Source organism: Schistocerca cancellata, chromosome 3 (assembly GCF_023864275.1).
Source record: "Schistocerca cancellata isolate TAMUIC-IGC-003103 chromosome 3, iqSchCanc2.1, whole genome shotgun sequence".
Classification (NCBI taxonomy): domain Eukaryota; kingdom Metazoa; phylum Arthropoda; class Insecta; order Orthoptera; family Acrididae; genus Schistocerca; species Schistocerca cancellata.
The window spans coordinates 590,005,270-590,029,965 of NC_064628.1; the positions used below are offsets into that span (position 1 = coordinate 590,005,270).

General features: G+C 39.1%; 1 protein-coding gene across 1 annotated transcript in view; it reads left to right on the top strand.

Annotated features, from left to right (window-relative positions):
• LOC126176443 (echinoderm microtubule-associated protein-like CG42247) overlaps nt 1-24,696 on the top strand; it is a 349,669-nt gene that overhangs the window by 230,487 nt on the left and 94,486 nt on the right. The window contains exons 10-12 of the mRNA XM_049923600.1: nt 2,342-2,479; nt 6,803-6,934; nt 8,626-8,754. Of these exons, the coding sequence (XP_049779557.1) occupies nt 2,342-2,479; nt 6,803-6,934; nt 8,626-8,754 (399 nt within the window). The remainder of the gene's footprint in view (nt 1-2,341; nt 2,480-6,802; nt 6,935-8,625; nt 8,755-24,696) is intronic.

Sequence of the window (24,696 nt, forward strand, 5' to 3'; positions counted from 1 at the left end):
GGTGGTACTGTACCCTTTCAGTTTGTTGAACTAAGTCATTCTTTGTTGCTAAAATTGTTCGGTCCGCAACTGCTCTTTGTTTACACAAAATCTCTTCAAACGGATACATTTTCGACGTTTTTCCTGTTTCTTTGGGTTGCATAACTCATCGGTTAAGAAGATTTTGCCGGAGTGCAGATCACTGTGATATGTGACATTTCCAAGTTGTATTCTACAACCTTCGAGAACATTCGAGAGCAATCAGCAATACTTGTCAGCACCCGAGAATATTTGTGGAAACTGGAGAACATTATGGAACGTTTCCCCTTGAAAAATACATTGATCGAAAAAGACAGATGAAGGTCTACTGACTTCCCTCAATTGCTTGCACCGACCTAGCTCCAAAATAGCAAAACTCCCTCAGTGGATATTATTTAGCTCCACGAACGTTGGTTTCATTTTTTACCTGGTTCCCTTTACGATCCAAAATTCCATAATAAGCTGAATTTAGAACAAGATACCGTGAACATTCATGACCAGGGAGGATCATATGTCGGAATGTAGGATTGCAAGTCAAAGCAAGGGTCTGATTTCGCGTTCCACTCCGTGTCGTAGATTTACCTAGTCCAAAATGTTCGTATAACATAATTGTATGCTAAACAGCAGCAAAACATCATTTAAAATTAGTGCAAATTGTCGAAAATGAGAGTTAAAGATTAACATTTTCATGAAGAACAAAACGTCAAACAAGTTGTTTGAAAAAAAAAACTAAGTTTAATAAAAATGACGTGGCGTGTTATTGGTCTCACAGGCTATTTCTGACACACATAAGTGAGGTTCGTGCTCTCCAGTTACTGTAGAAATCTTAATTAACCGAACACACTAGGTATTTGGACCACCAACAGAGATACGGGATTAAGTTTACTAATATAATCACTCAATAGACACAAACTAAGTGATATGCACAACAGCCTAACTGCACTCCATACAGAAAATAATGGAGGAAAACGTGATCTTTTAGAACCCAGAGTTTAACAGCCACAGTTTTTGAGCTATATTAAAAGTTTCTTTTTTCCCTAAATAAACGAATACTTAATAGTACCATCATTACATAACATCTGTTATTTATAAAAATTATTGCTTTACAAAATGCATCTATGTTTAATAAATAATGTAACACCTTTGTGTCTTCCTTGAGGTACTAACACCTGTGTATATGTAGAAAGGTAGCACCTTCACGTTTTCATGTACTTTGACTTGTTTTGAACTATGTTTACAGATGTGCTGTATGACGAAAAGTGTACAGATGTTCATAGATATGTCTACTCGTAGTGTGCTTCAAAACCACGTAACCACTTCTGGAACAGTAAATAATTTTTTGTGTTGTCTTAGTTTTTAAAACTTGTATCCGCAATGTGCCACTTTGTAATTATATTAGGGGGCAGTAAAACGAAACCGAGCGTAAGTAAGGTGATTATTATTCCAAAAGTAATAGCCATAAGTGTTAACACATTTAGGTTTTCCATTAGCCAATACTGTCAATGAATTCATAGAAAAATGTTTGCGGTTGCCTACGGAACCATGATTGTAGCCATGAGTGCACCTATTCTTTCTTCAAAAAATGTGGAAATCGCATGGGGAGAGATTGGGACCGAATTAATGGTGTGTAAAGGTTTCGCAGCGCAAGTTCTACAGCGTACTCAAAACCACCTTGGCAACGTGTGGGCGGGCATTTTGTTGGCAGGTCGTTTAGACTACGCTGCTGCAGTTTCCCTGCGAAACCCTTACACATCTTCCGCACAGCCCCAATTACCCCCCATGTGAGTTCCGAAGTTTTGGAGATCTGAAGAAAGACGTTCATGGCCGCCTATTTGCTTCGGACGCAGAGGTGCGCCCCTGTTTTCAATCATGGTTTCGTAGGCAATGGCAAACATTTTTCCGTGAAGCCACTTACGGTCTTCTCTCACTGAGGGATAAATTTAATAACAGTTATGACAATTACTTTTGGAACAATAATGTGTTTGATTACTTTTTTTACAACAGTGTCGTTTTCATTTCACTACCCTTTATACCTGTGTAGTCTTAACAGGACCAGCATTAACGTAGGTTTGAAACCTGGTGTAGACTGATCAAGCTCCGCAAGATGAGCCCTCAGGGCTAGAAATACCTCGTGCACTCAAACAAAATCACAAGTTGTGACAGAAGACATTGTTTTGTATACGAAAGCAATACAGTCACTGAGGCAACACTGACAGTAATGGATGAAATTAAATAATTCCTTGTGTTTATAACAGTGAAAGAACTTAACTGAGTAGCCTGTTTGCTTGCTGATACGTTACACAAGGCTTGTTACTGTCCTTAGACGCTACAAGACGACCTGACGGGAGCGGTGTTCCACCCGCTGGACGACAACCTGCTGATCACCCACGGCAAGGGCCACCTCACCTTCTGGACGCGCCGCAAGGATGGTTTCTTCGAACGGACGGACATCATCAAACCGGTAACACAACTTACGTGCTCCTTATTGACATACGCTCATGACCAAATGAATTACAGGCACGTACCTTGTAGCGAATAGCACCTCTTTCTCCGCTTCTATATCTACAATGTGCAAACCATTGTGAAGAACGTACCAGAGGGTACTTACCACAATAGCACATATTACGATTTTTCTCGTTCCATTCGCGTAATCAGTGAACAAAAAATGACTGCTTATATTTCTCTATGCGCAGTCCACATTGTCTAACCTTATCTTCGCGATACCCGGGAGCGATACGTAGCTGGATGTGGTATATTTATGGGTTCCTCAATTGCCGGCCGGTGTGGCCTTGCGGTTCTAGGCGCTTCAGTCTGGAATCGCGTGACCGCTACGGTCGCAGGTTCGAATCCTGCCTCGGGCATGGATGTGTGTGCTGTCCTTAGGTTAGTTAGGTTTAAGTAGTTCTAAGTTCTAGGGGACTGATGACCGCAGCTGTTAAGTCCCATAGTGCTCATAGCCATTTCAACCATTTGATTCCTCAATTCGTACTACACTACTGGCCATTAAAATTGCTACATCACGAAGACAACGTGCTACAGACGCGAAATTTAACCGACAGTGATACGCAAATGATTAGCTTTTCAGAGCATTCACACAAGATTAGCGCCGGTGGTGACACCTGCAACGTGCTGACATGAGGAAAATTTCCAATCGATTTCTCATACACAAACAGCAGTTGACCGGCGTTGCCTGGTGAAACGTTGTTGTGATGCCTCGTGTACGGAGGATAAATGCGTACCATCACGTTTCCGACTTTGATAAAGGTCGGATTGTAGCCTATCACTACTGCGGTTTATCGTATCGCGACATTGCTGCTCGCGTTGATCGAGATCCAATGACTGTTAGCAGAATATAAAATTGGCGGGTTCAGGAGGGTACTACGGAACGCCGTGCTGGATACCAACGGCCTCGTATCACTAGCAGTCGAGATGACAGGCACCTTATCCACATGGCTGTAACGGATCGTGCAGCCACGTCTCGATCCCTGAGTCAACAGATGGGGACGTTTGCAAGACAACAACCACCTGCACGAACAGTTCGACGACGTTTTCAGCAGCATGAACTATCAGCTCGGAGGCCATGGCTGCGGTTACCCTTGACGTTGCATCACAGACAGGGGCGATGGTGTACTCAACGACAAACCTAGGTGCACGAATGGCAAAACATTTTTTCGGGTGAATCCAGGTTATGTTTATAGCATCATGATGGTCGCATCCCTCTCTAGCGACATCGCTGTGAACGCACATTGGAAGCGTGTATTCGTCATCGCCATACTGGCGTATCACCCGGCGTGATGGTATGGGGTGCCACTGCTTACACGTCTCGGTCACCTCTTGTTCGCAATGACGGCACTTTGAACAGTGGACGTTAAATTTCAGATGTGTTACGACCCGGGGCTCTACCCTTCATTCGATCCCTGCGAAACCCTACATTTCAGCAGGATGCTGCACGACCTCATGTTGCAAGTCCTGTACGAGCCTTTCTGGATACAGAAAATGTTCGACTGCTGCCCTAGCCTGCACATTCTCCAGATCTCTCACCAATTGAAAACGTCTGGTCAATGGTGGCCGAGCAACTGGCTCGTCACAATACGCCAGTCACTACTCTTGATGAACTGTGGTATCGCGTTGAAGCTGCATGGGCAGCTGTACCTGTACACGCCATCCAAGCTCTGTTTGACTCAGTGCCCGGGCGTATCAAGGCCGTTATTACGGCCAGAGGTGGTTGTTCTGGGTACTGATTTCTCATGTTCTATGCACCCAAATTGCGTGAAAATGTAATCACGTGTCAGTTCTAGTATAATATATTTGTCCAACGAATACCCGTTTATCATCTGCATTTCTTCTTGGTGTAGCAATTTTAATGGCCAGTTGTGTAGTTCATGGAACTTTGTAAGTGGTTATCGTACGATAAATGTCTACATTCAAGCATTTTCCAGTTCACACTTCACAGCATTTACGTGGCGTTCTGCTATGAGTCAAACAAACCTGCTGTCGTTCGTGCCACCCTTCTTTGTACACGTTAAGTACCCTGTGTACGTCTTGTATGGAACGGATCCCTAGCTGGTTGACATGGAGGAGATCATTCTGTTTGAGATACCTCGTCTTAATCTCGTAAACTGTCCTAAGATTCTACGATACGTAGATGTCAGTGATAATGGATGGTAGCTTTCTGTATCACTTCTGTTGGTCTTCTTGTAGACATGTGTGACTTGTGCTTTCTTCCAACTGCAGGCACGAAGTATCTACAGTATGCAGATTGTTCCAATGCAAACATACACTTTTTTAAATGGAACAGTGCTTAGTGACATTCACAAACTGAAACTACGGTAAATTAGACTGTCAAAAGTTAATGGTGTTTTTTGCAGGATTGTAGTGCGACTCATTTATGAGATATCATATTTTGAAAAGTTTCCATGCCGACACTTGTAACATACCTGTGGTATCACACACTAAAGAAGAAGACAAGTGCTTACATCAGCCACGTGGATTCTGACCAGTAACGAGACAACGGACCATCACAGGTTGTGTACAAAAGGACCATAGATAGCGTCATTGTTTCATTTAAAAAAGTTTACGTTTGCGCAAAAAATACACTTTTTATGTATTATTACAATCTGTTTATTGGTTAACAACACGAACCCCTAACTACCAATATAAAATAATATTTGTATATATATTTGGAGCACGGAAAAAGTTTGATTATTTAACCCCACAAAAAATTTTGTAGAGACCCTTTTACATTAAATGTATCTCAAGACACAGGTTCGGGTCGCCCACTATATAATCTCCTCTTAGATTAGCTTCACTTCTTCTACCAATATTTGGGAATTATGTTAACTACAACGACTCAACGATATCAAAATCAATGACAGAAATGAAATACGAACTTCATAAAATAGACTACAAATATCACCTGGTTTATTAAACATTTGTCCTCACAATACAATAATAATAATAAATCTAATGCTAGTATTTTGCCCACACAAATTTAAAACATGCCTCTCGCCTCCACATTCTGTTCATGAAAGGGAATCCTATTCGTCTCTTCATGTTCCGATGACATCTGAATGCTACGTCGTCACCTGAATTAACATCGTCTACAGGTTCTTTGACTGCGGAAAAAAGATATCGAGTGTTAACAAGCAGAATTACGAAGGTCTAAACTTCGGAATTAAACGGAAGATTTCCTTCATCAGAAAGGAACACGATATTACTAATTGCTCTTGAATGTGTATTGGTATTATTCTAACCACAAACTGCGAAGAAAATGATATTAGGAACGTTCTACATTATATACAAGGCGATCATAATTTCTTAGTGCAATACACTTTACTGAACTTCTTTCATTATACGTCATATAGTCCTCATAAGTGGTTTACTAGTGTCCAACATTGCCGATATTGGTGTATACTGGTATAGAGGGTTTTATACAGTGGCCTTAATATCGAAAACGTATAACTGATGCCCCAGCTGGAGATGTTACAGCATAAATGTTACATGCATACGTGCTCTGTACAACCACCTAGTGTAATGACAAAGTTGACCATATACTCGAATTTCTTTAGTACTTCACACACTGAGATAAACAAAGATTTTTGAGCAAGTCTTCTACGCTAATCGATCTTTATTTGTTTACACAGTTATTACTCGTCACTTTTTTACGTGTTGAAGTATTGAAGCTAGAATGGGTGTTTTTAAAAAGAGCTATGTATATTTTCGAAAGCTATAGTTAAAACCTCTACAGGGATATGTTGACTGTTGCGATTTAGAGAAAACTGTCTAATTGATAATGCTTTCTTCATTTAACTTGTATTTCCATTTCCTTTTGGACACTATTACAATTTCGGCTGTGTAACCACTTTCAGTCGATTCATTGTCATCCTTTTGAAGTTAGTTATGTTGCGAGCCGTAGCACATGTGAAGAACATAATATTGGTCATCTGACCACTCAGGGATTGTCATATAATACCACACACATGGTGAAGACATTTTCATTAAGACAATTCTTCATTACTGTGGCTCCTGATATTAGGAAAATAATGTAGAGGAAACTTTTAACGAAAATAGTCATGTGAAGTAAACGCCACGATTGCATAGTAGTGTTAAAAGTTCATGGTCTAAAATTTAAGGTCTTTTTTTGCATCATGGCAGCAAGCATCCAAAACACGCATTAGCAAGTGTTGTCACGCCGAAAGCTAGAAAACAGCTCTCGGTGCAGAATACAAAAACCAGTTTTCCCAAAGATATTGCTATCCATGCTGTGGTTTTTGTTTCTTTTCAGCCTTCGAGAACGAACATTACCAGCATTCAGTTCGAGCAAGATGGCGATGTCGTAACTGCAGATGGAGATGGATTCATCACCATCTACTCCGTGGACAGTGACGGCGCTTATTTCGTCAGGATGGAATTTGAGGTTTGCTTCTTACCGTTGAGAAATAACTTTTCTCCTGTAGATACTAATATGCTGCGGTTGTCAGAGTTTTCTATCATGTACATTAAGCTGCATGTAGTCACCATATAATGCAGCAAGTAGTAACTTTCGTGGAGGAGGTTTTTGCCTTGAACCGATGCGGTTCCTTACAAAAATTGTGTCACGTGCCGCTAAGTATTATAATTTTTCTTGACTCCTTTTCAAGTAGATACTAATTTATCTATATTCACGTTGATGTACTTTTATTTTGTTTTTTCTTTATACGTTGAAATGATGCCTGTGCAGTCGAAGATCAGTTGTAGGCCTAAGCATCTGCGTATTAGATTCGTCTATTACGTGGTTTCATAAGGAACAGTGGAAATAAAATTTCCAGGCTTTATAACCGGGAGTCGATTTAGTGCCGCTGCGAAGCTTTTTATCCAGTCCACCGAGAGTCGTAGACCAACTTATAACTCTTACTTCAGTTACTGAGAAATTGTTGCTTTCTTCTGTCATCACCGTCAAAACGTCTTTTCACTAGTGACCAATAACACTCTTAGCGTGCGCAACAACATCCTCATAACAAACTCTCTTAAGTTAACTATGTCATCATTAGGAGAGTAAAATGTACATGTCACTCAAAAGAGGGGACATAGGATACCGATAAATTGATTTTAGTTTCACATCCTATATTCACATCACTAAGAAAATATCCATGACATTTTCTTCCTCTCGCTGTCATCGTTAAAGATACTTCAGGTTTCTAGGAGAAGTTACTTCGCTGTCCAAATAATAATACAATAAAGCAAAATAAGTACAGATCTCCATCTAGAATTTATTTACAGTTACAAGCTAAGGTAATTGTTATACAATCTTAGCAATTTTCAGGAAAAGTAGTAATCGTTGTTTTGAATATATTTCATCGATTTTTTCATCTCATCTGTCGTGAACCGGATAAGTTTTAGGCCTCGTTTCTTTTCTCATAGCAGCGTAGAGCTTTAAAAGAGAGCAAGACCCCTTCACTAAAGGAAAGACTCAAGGTTGGCTGCACTGCCATTAATTGCCAGATAAGGGAATAGAGCTCTATGAGACCTGTAGATGTCTCAACCACAGTAATTCTCAAACATTCCCATAATCGCTCATAATGTTTCGAAGTTTTTTTCGAGAAATAAATTTAAATAATAGGTCACTCTATAAAATCCCCATATTATCAAATAACCTTCATACATAAGTATTTCAATATGATAATTTTGCAACGCATTTACAAACATCACCGAGTGTCATTAAAATCGTAGTGTTCGTTCGTACTTAATTATCACTTCTGTGTTTTCTTTCAGTTGCAAACAGTCTTAGGCTCTTTTTGTGAGCTGTCATTCGCTAGGATCTAATAATGACATCCATAAACATTTATGGGTGCTGAGAGAATAGTCCTTATCGTATAGAACAAAATAATGAACATTCTTCGACGCTTGTATATGGCAGTCTATTTATGAGTAATTTAGAGAGGTAGCGAAACTCGTTCCCACTAAATTTGCTCGTAAGAACACAATTAGAGCGTATTTAATCCTCATTTTAAATTTTAAAAGAAAAGGAGCAAAATTATATTCCATTTCTCGCTTTTGTCAAAATACCCCTCGCGGTAAATCATGTGGTAACAAACCCTTCTTCTCTTATCATAACTTCTGTATTTTCAGGCTCACACGAAAGGGATCAGTTCGCTGATTATGCTTTCTGAAGGCACTTTGCTGTCCGGAGGAGAGAAAGACCGCAAAATCATAGCCTGGGACTCGCTGCAAAATTACAAGAAGATCACAGAAAGCAAGGTACGCCTACACTTCACCATCTGTGGTATGAGAAAATGACTCTTGATTGATAATGAAATCTTGTTAACGAGGAAAATAGCAATGCGGTACATCACAAACATGAAAAAACGTGAATCTTCTTTAATACAATCTTACGTAAAGCTGATGAAGAATATTATATAAGTGAAACACTGTCCAAAACCCTACAAGAAGTAGTAGCTTTTTAAAAATATTTGTATGTTGTTAACGCTTCAGACTAATATTTCACTGCCGATAAGTAACATAACTGCAGTGAGTAATGGTTGTTGTTGGTGGTGGTTTTGCTGTTGTTGTCATCGTCTTCAGTCTAAAGACTAGTTTGATGCAGTTCTCCATGCTAGTCTGATTTGTGCCACTCTCTCTAGCTCTGCTTAACTACAACAACCCTCATCTATTTGAATTTGCGTACCGCATTGAAGCCTTTATCTCCCTCTACAATTTTTACCCTACAAAGTTTTCTCCATCCCCAAACTGACAATTCCCTAATACCTCAGGATCCGTTCAATCAATCGATTTCTTGTTTTAATTTGGCCGTGCAATAAAATTCTATTTTCCTCTGTTGGATTCAGTGCCTCCTCATTGTCAACTTTCTTGTGCAGCACCACATTTGAAAAGATTGTATTCTCTTCTCGTCTGAATTCCTTATCGTCCATGTTTCACCTTTCGTACAAGATTACACTCCAGACAAATGCCTTCAGAAAACATTTTGTAACGTTTAAATTTACGTTCGGTTTTAAAATAATAATTCTATTTTTCTTTTCGTGTCATTGCCAGACTGCATTTTATTCTCTCTCTGCTACTGCTATCGTCGACGATTTTGCTGCCCTTAGTAAAACTCATCTATTACTTTTAGTATCCCATTTCCTAATCCAACTCCTGAAGCAGCGCCTCATTTACTTCGACTAGGTTCCATTCCCCAGTTTTCATTTCTTTAATGTTCATCTCAACCCTGTTTTCAAGACGCCACCCATTTCGTTCAGCTGCACTTCCTGCCCTTGATAGAACTATAACGTCATCGCTAACCTCGAAATTCTTATTTCTTCTGCTTGAATTGTAATTTCATTTCCAGTTTTCTCCTTGGTTTCTTTTATCACGTGTTAAGTGAACAGACTGAATGATACTGGGGATAGGCTACAATCCTCTCTCACTTCCTTAACCAGTGCTCCCCTTTCATGTCCTTCGGTACTCATAACTGCAGTCTGATTTTTGTGTAAGTTTTATTTCCCTGTACTTTATATCTACTACCTGAGGAATTTCAGAGTGTTCACTGTCAAAAGCTCGTTCTAAATACACAAATGCTATAAATGTATGTTTGCCTTTCTTCAGTCTTTCTTCTAAGATAAATCGGAGCGTCGGAATTATCTCAAGTGTTCCTACATTTCTGACAGTGACCTTCCACGAGATCGGCATCTACCAGCTTTTCCATTCTTCTGTAGATAATCCATGCCAATATTTTGCAAACAATACATTTTTAAACTGATAATACGTAATACTCACACCCGTTAACATCTGCTTTCTTTCGAAATGAGATTATTATATTCCTCTGGAAAGAAATAAAAACTTTGAGGTTCGCCGATGACATTGTAATTCTATCAGAGACAGCAAAGGACTTGGAAGAGCAGTTGAACGGAATGGACAGTGTCTTGAAAGGAGGATTTAAGATGAACATCAACAAAAGCAAAACGTGGATAATGGAATGTAGTCGAATTAAGTCGGGTGATGCTGAGAGAATTAGATTAGGAAATGAGACACTTAAATTAATAAAGGAGTTTTGCTATTTGGGGAGCAAAATAACTGATGATGGTTAAAGTAGAGAGGATATAAAATGTATACTGGCAATGGCAAGGAAAGCGTTTCTGAAGAAGAGAAATTTGTTAACATCGAGTATTGATTTAAGTGTCAGGAAGTCGTTTCTGAAAGTATTTGTAAGGAGTGTAGCCATGTATGGAAGTGAAACATGGACGATAAATAGTTTGGACAAGAAGAGAATAGAAGCTTTCGAAATGTGGTACTACAGAAGAATGCTGAAGATTAGATGGGTGGATCACATAACTGATGAGGAGGTATTCAATGGAATTGGGGAGAAGAGGAGTTTGTGGCACAACTTGACAAGAAGAAGGGACCAGTTAGTAGGAAATGTTCTGAGTCATCAAGGGATCACAAATTTAGCACTGGAGGGCAGCGTGGAGGGTAAAAATCATAGAGGGAGACCAAGAGATGAATACACTAAGCAGATTCAGAAGGATGTAGGTTGCAGTAAGTACTGGAAAATGAAGAAGCTTGCACGGGATAGAGTAGCATGGAGAGCTACATCAAACCAGTCTCAGGACTGAAGACCACAACAACAACAACAACAACATATTCCTCTTGAGGTCTGAGAGTATTTCACATGTCTCGTAAATTTTTAATACAGGTAGAATAGCGGAACAGTTTTGCGGAGACTGATCCTTTCAAGCACATTAGAAGGAGCGATCAATAAGTTTCCGTTTGAAAGCGTTACTGCAGCGTATACGCAACGCAGCACAACAAGCGCCGACATATAGGCAAACGATTAATTTGGCAATCGTGTCTCTCCGATATGGCTGCGATAAATGCGGGAACGTGAACTATGGCTGTGCTACTACCAAAAACATCCAAACAATACCAACGGACTGTTATTATTTCTTGGCTGCCGGACTACAAACACCAGTAGACATCCATCGGAGAATGAAGAATGTATAAGGGGCAGCAATATCTGTGGGAAACCACCGTTGTAAAATAGTGCGCCAAGGGGTGCTGCTGCCTCATGATAACGCACGTCTCCATACTGTAAATGTTGTATCGCAGAAGTTACACCAACTCAAGTGGAAGACACTCGAGCACCTGTCCTAGAGTCCTGATCTCTCCCCATGCGATGTTACGCCTTCAGTCTCTTAAAAAAGACCTTGAAGGATCGACGGTTCCTGTCGAATGAGGATGTGCAGCAGCACCGATGTTTTACCAAACATGTATCTTCAACCTCTTGCGTCAGTGGGATGATTACCTCAATGCTCACGGCGAGTTTGCCTCATTGGCATACAGATTCTGGACTGTACGGCCTTCGAGCAGAAACTGTATGATTGCTCGTATAATAAATCTGAGGACGATTTAGGACTCTTAAGTGCTCTGTGAAAGCCTTCTCAGACTATTGCATCCTACTTCTCATCTTATTTTTAATTTATCACCATTCAATTCAACTGGATATTTACCAATATATTTACTAGTTTCAACAGGAGTTAATCCAAAAACAGCATCTTCGATATGATTGATAAATCTTAGATTCTTGCACTTACATTTAATTTTTTAACATCTTTGTCTTTTAATTTTTTCTTTCTTTCTGACAATTCTCTATGAAATTATTTCTTCCTTGTTCACTTAAAGTATAATCTCTTTTTATCACTATGCTATTGTTTAGTTGTTGGAATGTCATTAAATTCTCCTAAAGATGTTAATTTTAAGGAACCATTTGTTTTTAAACTTCTCTATTTTCTTCAATAGCTTTTAACATGTTATTACCTAATCCTTCAATTCCTTGATTAATTTGTTCAATTGCATCGATAAATGGTTGATTTCTTTTTTAAATTTTTCGTGTTCTGTTCTTGTTTGGTTTTTCCTTTTTTAAAACTCTTGTTTTAATTGCTCTTTTACTTTACTATTTCGTTTCGCTTTTTAACAATCCCTGGGCCATATTTTAAAAATATATATTAAGGATAAAAAACAGTAATCATTTTCATTGTACATCCATCATTTATCTTCAACATTTCTGCTCAACATTTGTGTTCAACATTTATGTTTAACATTTACATTTATTATTTTTAAAATTTATGTTTAATGTTTGAAAATTGTTAATCTTTGCTCTGTATTTGCCATTATAAGTCATATTTATCGTAATAAAACCGAATTCGTCTTTACCACACTATTTACTACATATTTCTTTTACATTATCAAATTTTAAAACACCAATAAATATGATTCAACTTTGTATCATCTTGTCTGAAAATATTTTAAAAATTAAGATTATCTCTAACTAATTGTTTCGATATTTTTAATATGTTTTAGTTCAGGGAGGTAGGATGTCAAATGAGCTGACTTGGAGCATGGAGGCACCGCAGGGCACTTTAATTTCCACTGTCTATACTTTTACAAATAAATTCATAAAATTTGGTCAGTATGACCAGGAAGGATTCAGGATACACTATCATAGCAGTCGAAGTTCAAAAACATAACAAAATAAGTTCTATTTTCATGTGAAATTTCATCATTTTTTCCAATTACTATTGGCTGCATTGGTTGCTATAGGTACACTTTTCTTCATAAGTAAGAGAAATTCTTCAATGAATTTTTCACATACTTACAGATCTATTAAAACTATTGTCAAAATTGAGACAATGAACTATACAATTGGAGTTTTTTTCTAAATATGAAGTTTAAACTGTAACAGATCATTCATTTATCATAAATCAAATAAATTCTAGAGTTTGTTTTGTTATCTTTTTGAACTTCAACTGCTATGAGTGTGAATCCTGAATCCTTCCTGGTCATGTTGACCAAGTTTTATGAATTTATTTTTAAAAGTATAGACAGTGGAAATTAAAATGTCCTGTGGTGCCACACCTGCTCCAAGTTGGCCTGTTTGACATCCTACCCCCTTAAACAAAACCTATCTTTTCCTTTTATCTACCTTTAATAAAATAATCTCTAACTCTGTCCTGATTTTCAAGGATAAAATCATCAAAAACTACAACTGAATTATTTTCACATTCATCTAATGGAGTAATTTCATCATTATTTTCAATAAAAGTGGTAATTGTTTCATTAATTTTATCTTTAATTTTTTATGTCTTTTTATAAATTTTTGATATTTTGGTTGATCTAAGCTTTTAGAATAAATGTATTAATGTTTAACTTCATTTCAGTTTGTTTCATTAATTTTATCTTCAATTTTTTACATCTTTTTATAAATTTTTGATATTTTGGTTGGTCTAAGCTTTTAGAATAAATGTACTAATGTTTAACTTCATTTCAGTTTAACCCTCAACTGCTAGAATATAATTATCAATCATTAGTACTGTTTTTTCTACAACTGCTTGGCCCCATTAATGAACATGGAATAGGATTTGGTAAAAGTGTGCCATGTTCATTTTTAATTTTTTCATGGAATTCTTATTTTTAGTTCCCAATATGTCATTTATTTACATAAATTTTATTAATATAAATTAGTAGATTACTTCAATTGAGTGCTAATTCATCTGTTCTAAAAAAGAAGATTAACTAAGTAGATAACAGAAACTTATAAAGACATTTCACTAGTTGTATTTTATATAACCTCTTTAAATCCAAATATTACATAAAACAATAATAAATTATATACTGATGAAGAAATGATAGAAAGTCCTGCTGGGCAATATAGTCTGAAAAATTTAGAAAAAATTATTCACAAAAAACCTAATTTTCTCACTGAGGAAGATAAAATTTGAAATAGAGTTGTTACTGCAAGTGGTATTAAATTATTTATAGATAAAGAAAATTGTTATGGTGAAATTTTAGGATTTAATAATCAAAATATTGAAGCTAATAAAAATTGCTAATAATGTTTCTAAAGATGTTCCATTTTACATAATATACATTAATTTTAATTTAGCAAAATCAATATTATTTCTTTATTTCAACCAAATGCTGAATTTGGAAGATCAATAATTTATGAACCAAATTATCCTATAAATATTCCAATTTCAGACACTATTCAGAATTTAATAATTACTATAACTGGAGAAAATGATAATTAGATTGACTTCAATGAACTAACAAATGTTTTCCTTAATAAATCGTGAACAAAATCAATAGTTATACATTTTACTCATTTTCTGTCAATGAGAAAACAAAAAATATTTTAAACAGTCCAAACAAGGAAACAGAAATTAATATTAATTCATCCTAATTATTCACAACTTTATATGACATTTGCTGTTATTCACACAGATGGAATAGACTTTTCACTATATGATGATAAATCAAATATTGAACTAACTGATAATTATGTATTATTTTATGTTAGTACAATTAAAAAAGGAAACAATATTTTGTCTAAAATAGAACATCCATTTATTTCATCATCCAATCTTATTCAATTAACTTCGTCCATGTCAAATGTGTTAACTATGGGAAAACATTTACTTAATAACAGTAAAACTAAAAACAAACAGAATGAAGTACTTTATCCATTAGAATTATTTGGCGGATTTTTAACGAATTTAAAGAAATAATTTGGGAAGGAGATTTAACGATCCTGCCAAGTGGACTAAGGGAAGGCTACAGTGTTATTAAGCGCTGCCGAGTACCAGCAGAAAATAAACCTGCTGCTACAAGACAAGGCCTACAAGATGCCGAAGAAGGATCCAACCCCGACGATGAGTAGAAAGGCGATAGCTCTGCTAAAGAAATCTGACTTACCTCAGCCAATGAAGAAGCAGCTGGACCCTAGAGTGCCAGCGATACCACACCTCTATGAACTCCCCAAGATCCATAAGGAAGGGGTACCTATGAGACCGATTGTGGACTCCATCAACTCCCACAGTTATGGAGTAGCTAAATAACTAGCGACACTGCTCAAAACGCTTTTGGGACACTGCAGCCACCAAGTGAGACACTCAGCCTAATTCGTAAAAATACTCACGGACATGCAACTACAAAGGGAGGACCTACTTGTGACCTTCAACATGATGTCGCTTTTCACGAAAGTACCCTTCAAGACTCCTTTGCACTTGTATCTCAGTACTTTGAACCATAAACATTCAGCCTTTTCGAACACATACTAACAACCATCTACTTTCAGTGCAACAGGGAATTCTTCAAGCAGATCAATAGTATGGCCATGGGCTCCCCGCTGGCTCCTGCGATTGCAAACCTCTATATGAATCATTTTGAGGAGTGGCCCTTCACACTGCCAGACAGAAACCAAACCACTTTTTCCACTATGTTGACGACACTTTTGTCATGTGGGGACATGTCAAAAACAGGCGCTAGATGAGTTTCTGGAGCGCCTGAACAGCATCCACCCAAATATCAAATTTATGATGGAAATGGGTGCCTCCCCTTCCTTGACATACTAATTAAGAGGAAGGCACATGGTTCACTAGGCCATGCAGTACATAGGAAGAAGACACACAGAGACCTATAACCTCATGTTACAAGCTGCCACCATGCATCATAAAGACAAACAGTGCTGACCACCCTGGTACATACGGCACACGCCATCTGTGACAAAGACGGCCTACCATCTGAGCTGCAACACCTGAGGAAAATCTTCCACCAAAATGACTACAGTGAATGCAGATCAAGAGGGTGCTGAAAAGGAAGAAGGAAGCAGTGACAACCCCAGAAGAAGAAGAAAACAAACGACACGTATTCCTTCCCTACATGGGTCTGCTCTCGGCCAAAACTGCATGACTTCAGAGCAAATACAATATCAAAACCATTATAGGCCTACCAACAAAGACGAGGGAGCTCCTAGGTTCTGCCAAAGACCCGCTAATGCTTAACACATCAGGAAACTACAGCATATCATGCGACTGTGATAAACAATACATTGGGAAAACACAGTGCCGTGTATCTAAACGCTGTGAAGAACATACCAGATGTGTTCGACTAGGTTACACAGAAAAATCAGCCATAGCAGAACACAGCATAAATGAAGAACATAGTTTCAACTTTGAAAACAGGAAGGTGCTGTGCCAAGCATCTGGCTTATGGGGAAGTATTATCAAATAATCCCTAGAGAAAAGGATTCATGACAAGCTGCTCAACAGGGACAAGGGATTCCAACTCAGCACAGCATGGAACCCTGCAATAGTAGCCATCCATCAGGAGCACGCCTGTCAACGTCCTACACCACGCACGCAGATGCTTACACTGAGAACCAAACATGGCTGTTAGGGGCGACTGCTACTCTAACCACCACGTGCATGCTGCCAGACCACGGCAGCCTCCTGACTGGAGGGGGGTGACTGCGCTTATAAATACCCTGCTCTCTGCGAATCTCGACATTTCGCAATATCAATGGTACCACCCGGCTTGAGACCCGAGAAACCTTCATCTACAAACTATTGTATTTGCTGCACTAAATGGAAAAAGAAATTTTGAACTAGATTTACGAATTATAATAACTCTTCTGATTTTGATATGCCTTACATTATTTTCATTGTTTTCCAAACTAATCGAAAAAATAACCAGTTAAATGATTCCATGTAAAAAGTGGAAGAAATGAAATTTTTCCTCAAGAATTATGGAACCTTTATCCACAGAATAACCTTTTAAAAGCTTAAGCTTATGATTCATTTATAGTTTTTATTAGAGTTTTTAAAGGAATAACGCAATTAAATAACGATTTAACTATGAGTCCATTCAGTTTTATTCCAAATTATCCTGTCTATCTAATACATATGTCTTGAAGAATGAATGTTTTAAGTAAAAAAAAACACCAAGAAATTATGTGCATTTTTAATGAAAATATACCAAATGATACCATTGCACTTATAATTATGTATGGTAAAAAATTTAACTTATGATTTACAATGTAGAATACTTACTGAACATATTTAATTGCATAAATGAATAAAAAATTAGAAAAAGTTATAGGAGCATTAACTTCAAAAATTTAGTGTTTTTCAGATTTGTAAGATTCTGAATTTCAAAAATATGAAAATCTTAATTTTTTCTATATATTTTTCCTATATAATTAAACGCAAAACATAATGAACATAAATAGTAGCACTGAAAATCTAGTAAGTGACCTTAACAGTTACAATAATAGTTGTGCAGAAGTGTTCACTAAATTAACAGAACCAAACAAAGTAAATCTTACAATATTTCAAAAGCTGAATTTTTAGTAAAAATGTTTCATTACTTTTAGGTAATATAAAAGTACTCTTCCAGATAATTGTGATAAAATCTTTTCAGAAAACGAAGATAAATTAGTGAAAATTAACGGATTGAATGTTAGATATCGAGGTAAAAAGGAAAATAAGATAAATCAGTTCATGTTATTGAATGTGAATAAATTTTTTGTACTTTTTTAAATTTTTAACTCAATAAATTTAGTTTGTTGGTTATTAAATTTTAAATGAATAAATTTATTACTTAATTAAATGAAAATTTCATTCGTGGGTATAGATACATTTTTGAATATGGGAAACAGTAAAATTAAGATCTTGTTTGAAATCTGTAAATATTTTAAAAAATATTCTCTCTGGTCCAGAAACTATACATATACTACTAGCACCTGGACCAGAGAGCTCGAAGAAATAACTGGATTGATAGCTGAGACCAAACTGCCTCCCCATGGTTGAGTGCCGGCCCAAATACACGCGCACGGGTACGGTGCGAGATTTTGGTGAGCATGTGAAATGTCGTAGGAAAATAGTGACAGCGATCGCACGCTGTGGTCGTGGTAGTACACTCCGCTGGCAATGCAAGTGACGCCTCTCGTGTCGGCCCCCAGAAACTCCAGGAATAAAAATCAGCGTGCTGCTTTTTTGTGGATGTTGGTGTTCGGAACATTTACCAAAATGCAGGACGACCACGGATTGTTGTTTGGCTTGCAAGCGCGTGTAGCTATCGCGGCAGACGATACCTGAAGCCCGACCAGCCGCGGGACGTGTTGCACGTTTGCAGGTTTCTGTCTTGTAAGGGGTACACATCACTCACCAGTCACCGTTATTATGACACTGTTCTTTTCAGGGATACATCTGCTATGGATGACAATGCACGTCCGCGTCGAAACATCACAGATGCGTGTCTTCGAATAAAAGTGTCAGTCATGTTCGTCTCTCTGAATATGCACTACTGGCCATTAAAATTGCTACAATACGAAGATGACGTGCTACAGACGCTAAATTTAACCGACAGGACGAAGATGCTGTAATATGCAAATGATTAGCTTTTCAGAGCATTCACACTAGGTTTGCGCCAGTGGCGACACCTACAACGTGCTGACACGAGGAAAGATTACAACCGATTTCTCAGACACAAACAGCAGTTGACCGGCGTTGCCTGGTGAAACGTTGTTGTGATGCCTCCTGTACGGAGGATAAATGCGTACCATCACGTTTCCGACTTTGATAAAGGTCGGATTGTAACCTATCGCGATTGCGGTTTATCGTATCTCGACATTGCTGCTCGCGTTCGTCGAGATCCAATGACTGTTAGCAAAATATGGAATCGGTGGGTTCAGAAGGGTAGTACGGAACGCCGTGCTGGATCCCAACGGCCTCGTATCACTAGCAGTCGAGATGACAGGCATCTTATCCACATGGCTGTTACGGATCGTGCAGCCACGTCTCGATCCCTGAGTCAACAGATGGGGACGTTAGAAAGACAACACCCATCTGCACAAACATTTCGACGACGTTTGCAGCAGCATGGACTATCAGCTCGGAGACCATGGCTGCGGTTACACTTGACGCTGCATCACAGACAGGAGCGCCTGCAATGGTGAACTCAACGACGAACCTAAGTGCTCGAATGGCAAACCTTATTTTTTCGGATGAATCCAAGTTCTGTTTACAGCATCATGATGGTCGCATCCGTGGTTTGGCGGCATCGCGGTGAACGCACATTGGAAGCGTGTATTCGTCATCGCAATACTGGCGTATCAACAAGTGTGATGGTATGGCGTGCCATTGGTTACACGTCTCCATCACCTTTTGTTCGCAATGACGGCACTTTGAACAGTGGACGTTACATTTCTGATGTGCTACGACCCGGGGCTCTACCCTTCATTCGATCCCTGCAAAACCCTACATTTCAGCAGGATGATGCACGACCTCATGTTGCAAGTCCTGTACGAGCCTTTCTGGATACAGAAAATGTTCGACTGCTGCCCTGGCCAGCACATTCTCCAGATCTCTCACCAATTAAAAACGTCTGGTCAATGGTGGCCGAGCAACTGGCTCGTCACAACACGCCAGTTACTACTCGTGATGAACTGCGGTATCGTGTTGAAGCTGCATGAGCAGCTGTATCTGTACGCGCCATCCAAGTTATGTTTGACCCAATGCCCGGGCGTATCAAGGCATTTATTACGGCCAGAGGTGGTTGTTCTGGGTACTGATTTCTCAGGATCTATGCACTCAAATTGCGTGAAAATGTAATCATATGTCAGTTCTAGTATAATATATTTGACCAATGAATACCCGTTTATCATCTGCATTTCTTCTTGATGTAGCAATTTTAATGGCCAGTAGTGTATCGTTGCGTATTTCTTCTGTACTATATACTAGGAATTTTTTCTACGTGTGGCCCAAGTCTGATCGAGCTTTGGTCGTTCGTAGTGACACATCGCGCGAAAGTTAGTTTCGTCTTTACGTTTTGCACAAGTGCATCTGTCCTCATTGCAGCTTTGTGGTACTGGACATGACGTATTCTTGGCAAGAAGTCAGGTACAAATGGAAGCCATTGCGCTACATTTGAAGAGAAATTTAGGCTGCTAATATGGCAAGTAAAATATCAAAGTCTACATTATCAAAGATTTTGCTAATATCTACAAACCTGAGTGTCTATGTCTTGGGCTAACGGTTCTAGAATGACGAAACAGGATCGGTTGGTGTTTCAATGGATTGAGTTTAACCCTATATTCTGTACTTTATCATCTTGTCGGCAGCGGCACATTAAACCTTATCCTTTCTTATGAGTCTTCAGTACACGATTTGTCGAAAACCGCAATGGGTAACATAAACTCTCATGTCTAAAATGTCTATCAGACATTTTTGGCTTTCGCCCTGTACAGGAGCTTTTGCACTTGATCCATGTTACACTGGGAAACGACAAATATTTACTTCTTCTCGGAACCGCACCCAAGGAATTGAAATAATACTTCGTGAGCATGCAGACAGTCTGTGTGTAATCAGCTTTTTGTGTATAATCTGCTTCAAGGCGTCAAATGATTATACACTGGAAAATAAGAAGCATGTGACTTCTCAACAGTGGTTATTCCACTGGACTCGCGTTCGGGAGGGCGACGGTTCAAATCTCCACCTGGCCATCACATTCAGGTTTACTCGCGTTCGGGAGGGCGACGGTTCAAATCTCCGCCTGGCCATCACATTCAGGTTTAAGTTTTCTGTGATATCCCTAAATCTCGTATAGCAAATAAAGGATTAGTTCTTTTGACTAGGGCAAGGCCGATTCCCTTCCACATCCTTTCTTAATCTAACCTGTTCCGTCTCTAATTTGCTCGAAGTCAATGGAAAGTTAAACTCTGGTCCTCCTTTGACTGCGGGAGCACCGGGCCAGTGCCCGAGGCTGCAGCTAAGGATTGTAATATTACACTTATTTCTAGAAGTCAAGTTTGCTTTCACAAATGCAGTTCGTTGTCAGGTACCGGGTTGTTATAATTAACATGCAGCTGCTCACAGAAGTCCAACGTAGATATTCTAATACCTTAATACGGAACCGATTTACGCTGAAAAAAAATAGAATTGTGATCACCAGGTGCAAATCTGTAGCAACGAATTCAAGAAAGACATATAGAAATGTTTCCATGTGTAGTGGATTAGAAATTTACAAATAAAGATTAGGGACGTTCGAGCAAGCGAGGGTTGGGTTGGTTGGGGGAAAGAGACCAAACAGCGAGGTCATCGGTCCCATCGGATTATGGAAGGATGGGGAAGGAAGTCGGCCGTGCCCTTTCAAAGGAACCATTCCGGCATTTGCCTGGATCGATTAAGGGAAATCACGGAAAACCTATGGGCGGACTCGGGATTAAACCGTCGTCCTCCCGAATGCGAGTCCAGTGTGCTAACCTCTGCGTCGCCTCGCTTGGTTGAACAAGCGAGAAAGGCATAATGTTAATTTCATTATCAACCATCACTAACAGAGTTCATTCAATATGCGCACCAGAGACATCGATAAGATGCTGCCCCGGCAAAACGACGTGATCAACAGTTGTTCGCAGCAGTTCCGTTGTAATCTGAACAACACTTTCCTTTGTACTAGCCTTCATATCAGGGAGAGACCGAACATGTCCCTAGTAAGTCGTTCTATTAGATACCCCCAGATCCAAAAATCACAGGTATTTAGATCAGGTGATCTTGTAGGCTATGAGTCTGGAAAGCCTCTAGAGATAATACGATTGTAGAAGGTTGTATTAAGGAAACTTTCACTGGGCGAGCGACATGAGATGTTGGCACATATTGCATGAAAACAGTGGTTTCCACATAGTTGCGTCCTTTCAAAGCAGGAATCACATGCCGTACGTGGAGGTCTCGATAACATGCAGACGTCACAGTACACCTGACAGACCCTCCGGATGTATTCTCTTCAAAGAAGACCGGGCCGAGAATAAAGGTACTTGTGAATGTACACCACACAGTCACATGCGATGTGTGCAATGGACAACACGTGGTTTCGCAGTCCTCCAAATTCGCCAGTTCTGTGCAGTCACTGCGCTCTGTAGGGTAAAAAGTGCCTCGTCACTCCACGGAATATTGCCCGGCCACATGTCATCAACTTTGATACCTGCCAGAAAAAGAAGATGAAATTTAAAACGTTGTTGTGCATCAAGAGGTTTCAGCTGTTGCATCGTCTGGATCGTGTCCGATTACTAGCGTAAAATAGACCGCAAAACTTGCTGTACTGTTGACCATGAGATGGACGATCGTCGTGACACCGTACGAGTACTAGCATTAGCCAGGGCACGTGCTGCATGGTCAGTTAAAGCAACAGCAACCCCGTCACTAACTTCCACCGGTACAGACCGCCTTTCTCTTCCATGTGCCACATCAAGTCCAACTGTGTTTTCGAGTTTCATTATCATCATCTTCAAACCATTTAATGACATCGAGCTTCTCCTCAGACTTTCCAGTCGGCGATACTCAGTGCAGCACTGCAACTGCTGTTGTTCACATAAAACACTTTCACTAACAGCGCACGATCTCCTTTCTCGATGCCATACAGTTCACTCACGTTATGTCTTGCCAAATGACAGCATGAATATCACACTGTCGTACATACAATGTACGGTATCATATTTGCAGCTGGTTGCCAAATTTCCAGAGTAAATCGCATTAATTCACTAGCATACCTACCACGTTTTGCTGCCATACGATAATCACTGCCCACAGTGGACCTCCAAAAGTAGCTGCACTTTAGTTATAACCACCCAGTCGTGCACGGGAAATATTGCCGTTTCCTCTAATATAGTGCCAGTGTAGACACTGGAGTTCAATCAAGCCAGATGCGAATCTTTGCACAATAGTGCCGAATTTTGCAGCACAAACAACTGATTATTGAGTAATGACTCTCTGCTAACATTTAAGAACACTTTTATTTATACAACACACAAAAGCCAAGCCAACATTATGGACTGTCAGAATGTTGTTGTTGCTGTGGGCTTCAGTCCTGAGACTGGTTTGATGCAGCTCTCCATGCTACTCTATCCTGTGCAAGCTTCTTCATCTCCCAGTACTTTCTGCAGCCTACATCCTTCTGAATCTACTTAGTGTATTCATCTCTTGGTCTCCCTCTGTGATTTTTACCCTCCACGCTGCCCTCCAATGCTAAATTTGTGATCCCTTGATGCCTCAGAACATATCCTACCAACCGGCTCCTTCTTCCTGTCAAGTTGTGCCACAAACTCCTCTTCTCCACAATTCTATTCAATACCTCTTCATTAGTTATGTGATCTACCCATCTAATATTCAGCATTCTTCTGTAGCACCACATTTCGAAAGCTTCTATTCTCTTCTTGTCCAAACTATTTATCGTCCATGTTTCACTTCCATACGTGGCTACACTCCATAAAAATACTTTCAGAAACGACTTCCTGGCACTTAAATCTATACTCGATGTTAACAAATTACTCTTCTTCAGAAACGCTTTCCTTGCCATTGCCAGTCTACATTTTATATCCTCTCTACTTCGACCATCATCAGTTATTTTGCTCCCCAAATAGCAAAACTCCTTTGCTAGTTCAACTGTCTCATTTCCTAATCTAATTCCCTCAGCATCATCCGACTTAATTCGACTACATTCCATTATCCTCGTTTTGCTTTTGTTGATGTTCATCTTATATCCTTCTTTCAAGACACTATGCACTCCGTTCAACTGCTCTTCCAAGTCCTATGCTGTCTCTGATAGAATACAATGTCGTCGGCGAACGTCAAAGTTTTTATTTCTTCTCCATGGATTTTAATACCTACTCCGAATTTTTCTTTTGTTTCCATTAGTGCTTGCTCAATATACAGATTGAATAACATCGGGGAGAGGCTACAACCCTGCCTCACTCCCTTCCCAACCACTGCTTCCCTTTCGTGCCCCTCGACTCTTATAACTGCCATCTGGTTTCTGTACAAATTGTAAATAGCCTTTCGCTCCTTGTATTTTACCCCTGCCACCTTTAGAATTTGGAAGACAGTATTCCAGCCAACATTGTAAAAAGCTTTCTCTAAGTCTACAAATGCTAGAAACATAGGTTTGCCTTTCCTTAATCTTTCTTCTAAGATAAGTCGTAAGGTCAGTATTGCCTCACGTGTTCCAATATTTCTACAGAATCCAAACTTATCTTCCCTGAGGTTGGCTCCTACCAGTTTTTCCATTTGTCTGTAAGGAATTCGCGTTAGTATTTTGACTTATTAAACTGATAGTTCGGTAATTTTCACATCTGTCAACACCTGCTTTCTTTGGGATTGGAATTATTATATTCTTCTTGAAGTCTGGGGGTATTTCGCCTGCCTCATACATCTTGCTCACCATATGGTAGAGTTTTGTCAGAATAACACAAGTGAAAGATCCAATATTAGTAGGACACAATCAAAGTCTGTAATGAATTTGGTCATAGTGGACACTACTAGACAAAAGTACGCAGTCTAAGTTCCACAGAAGCGCTATCAGTCCAGTGGCACCAAGTCCCTG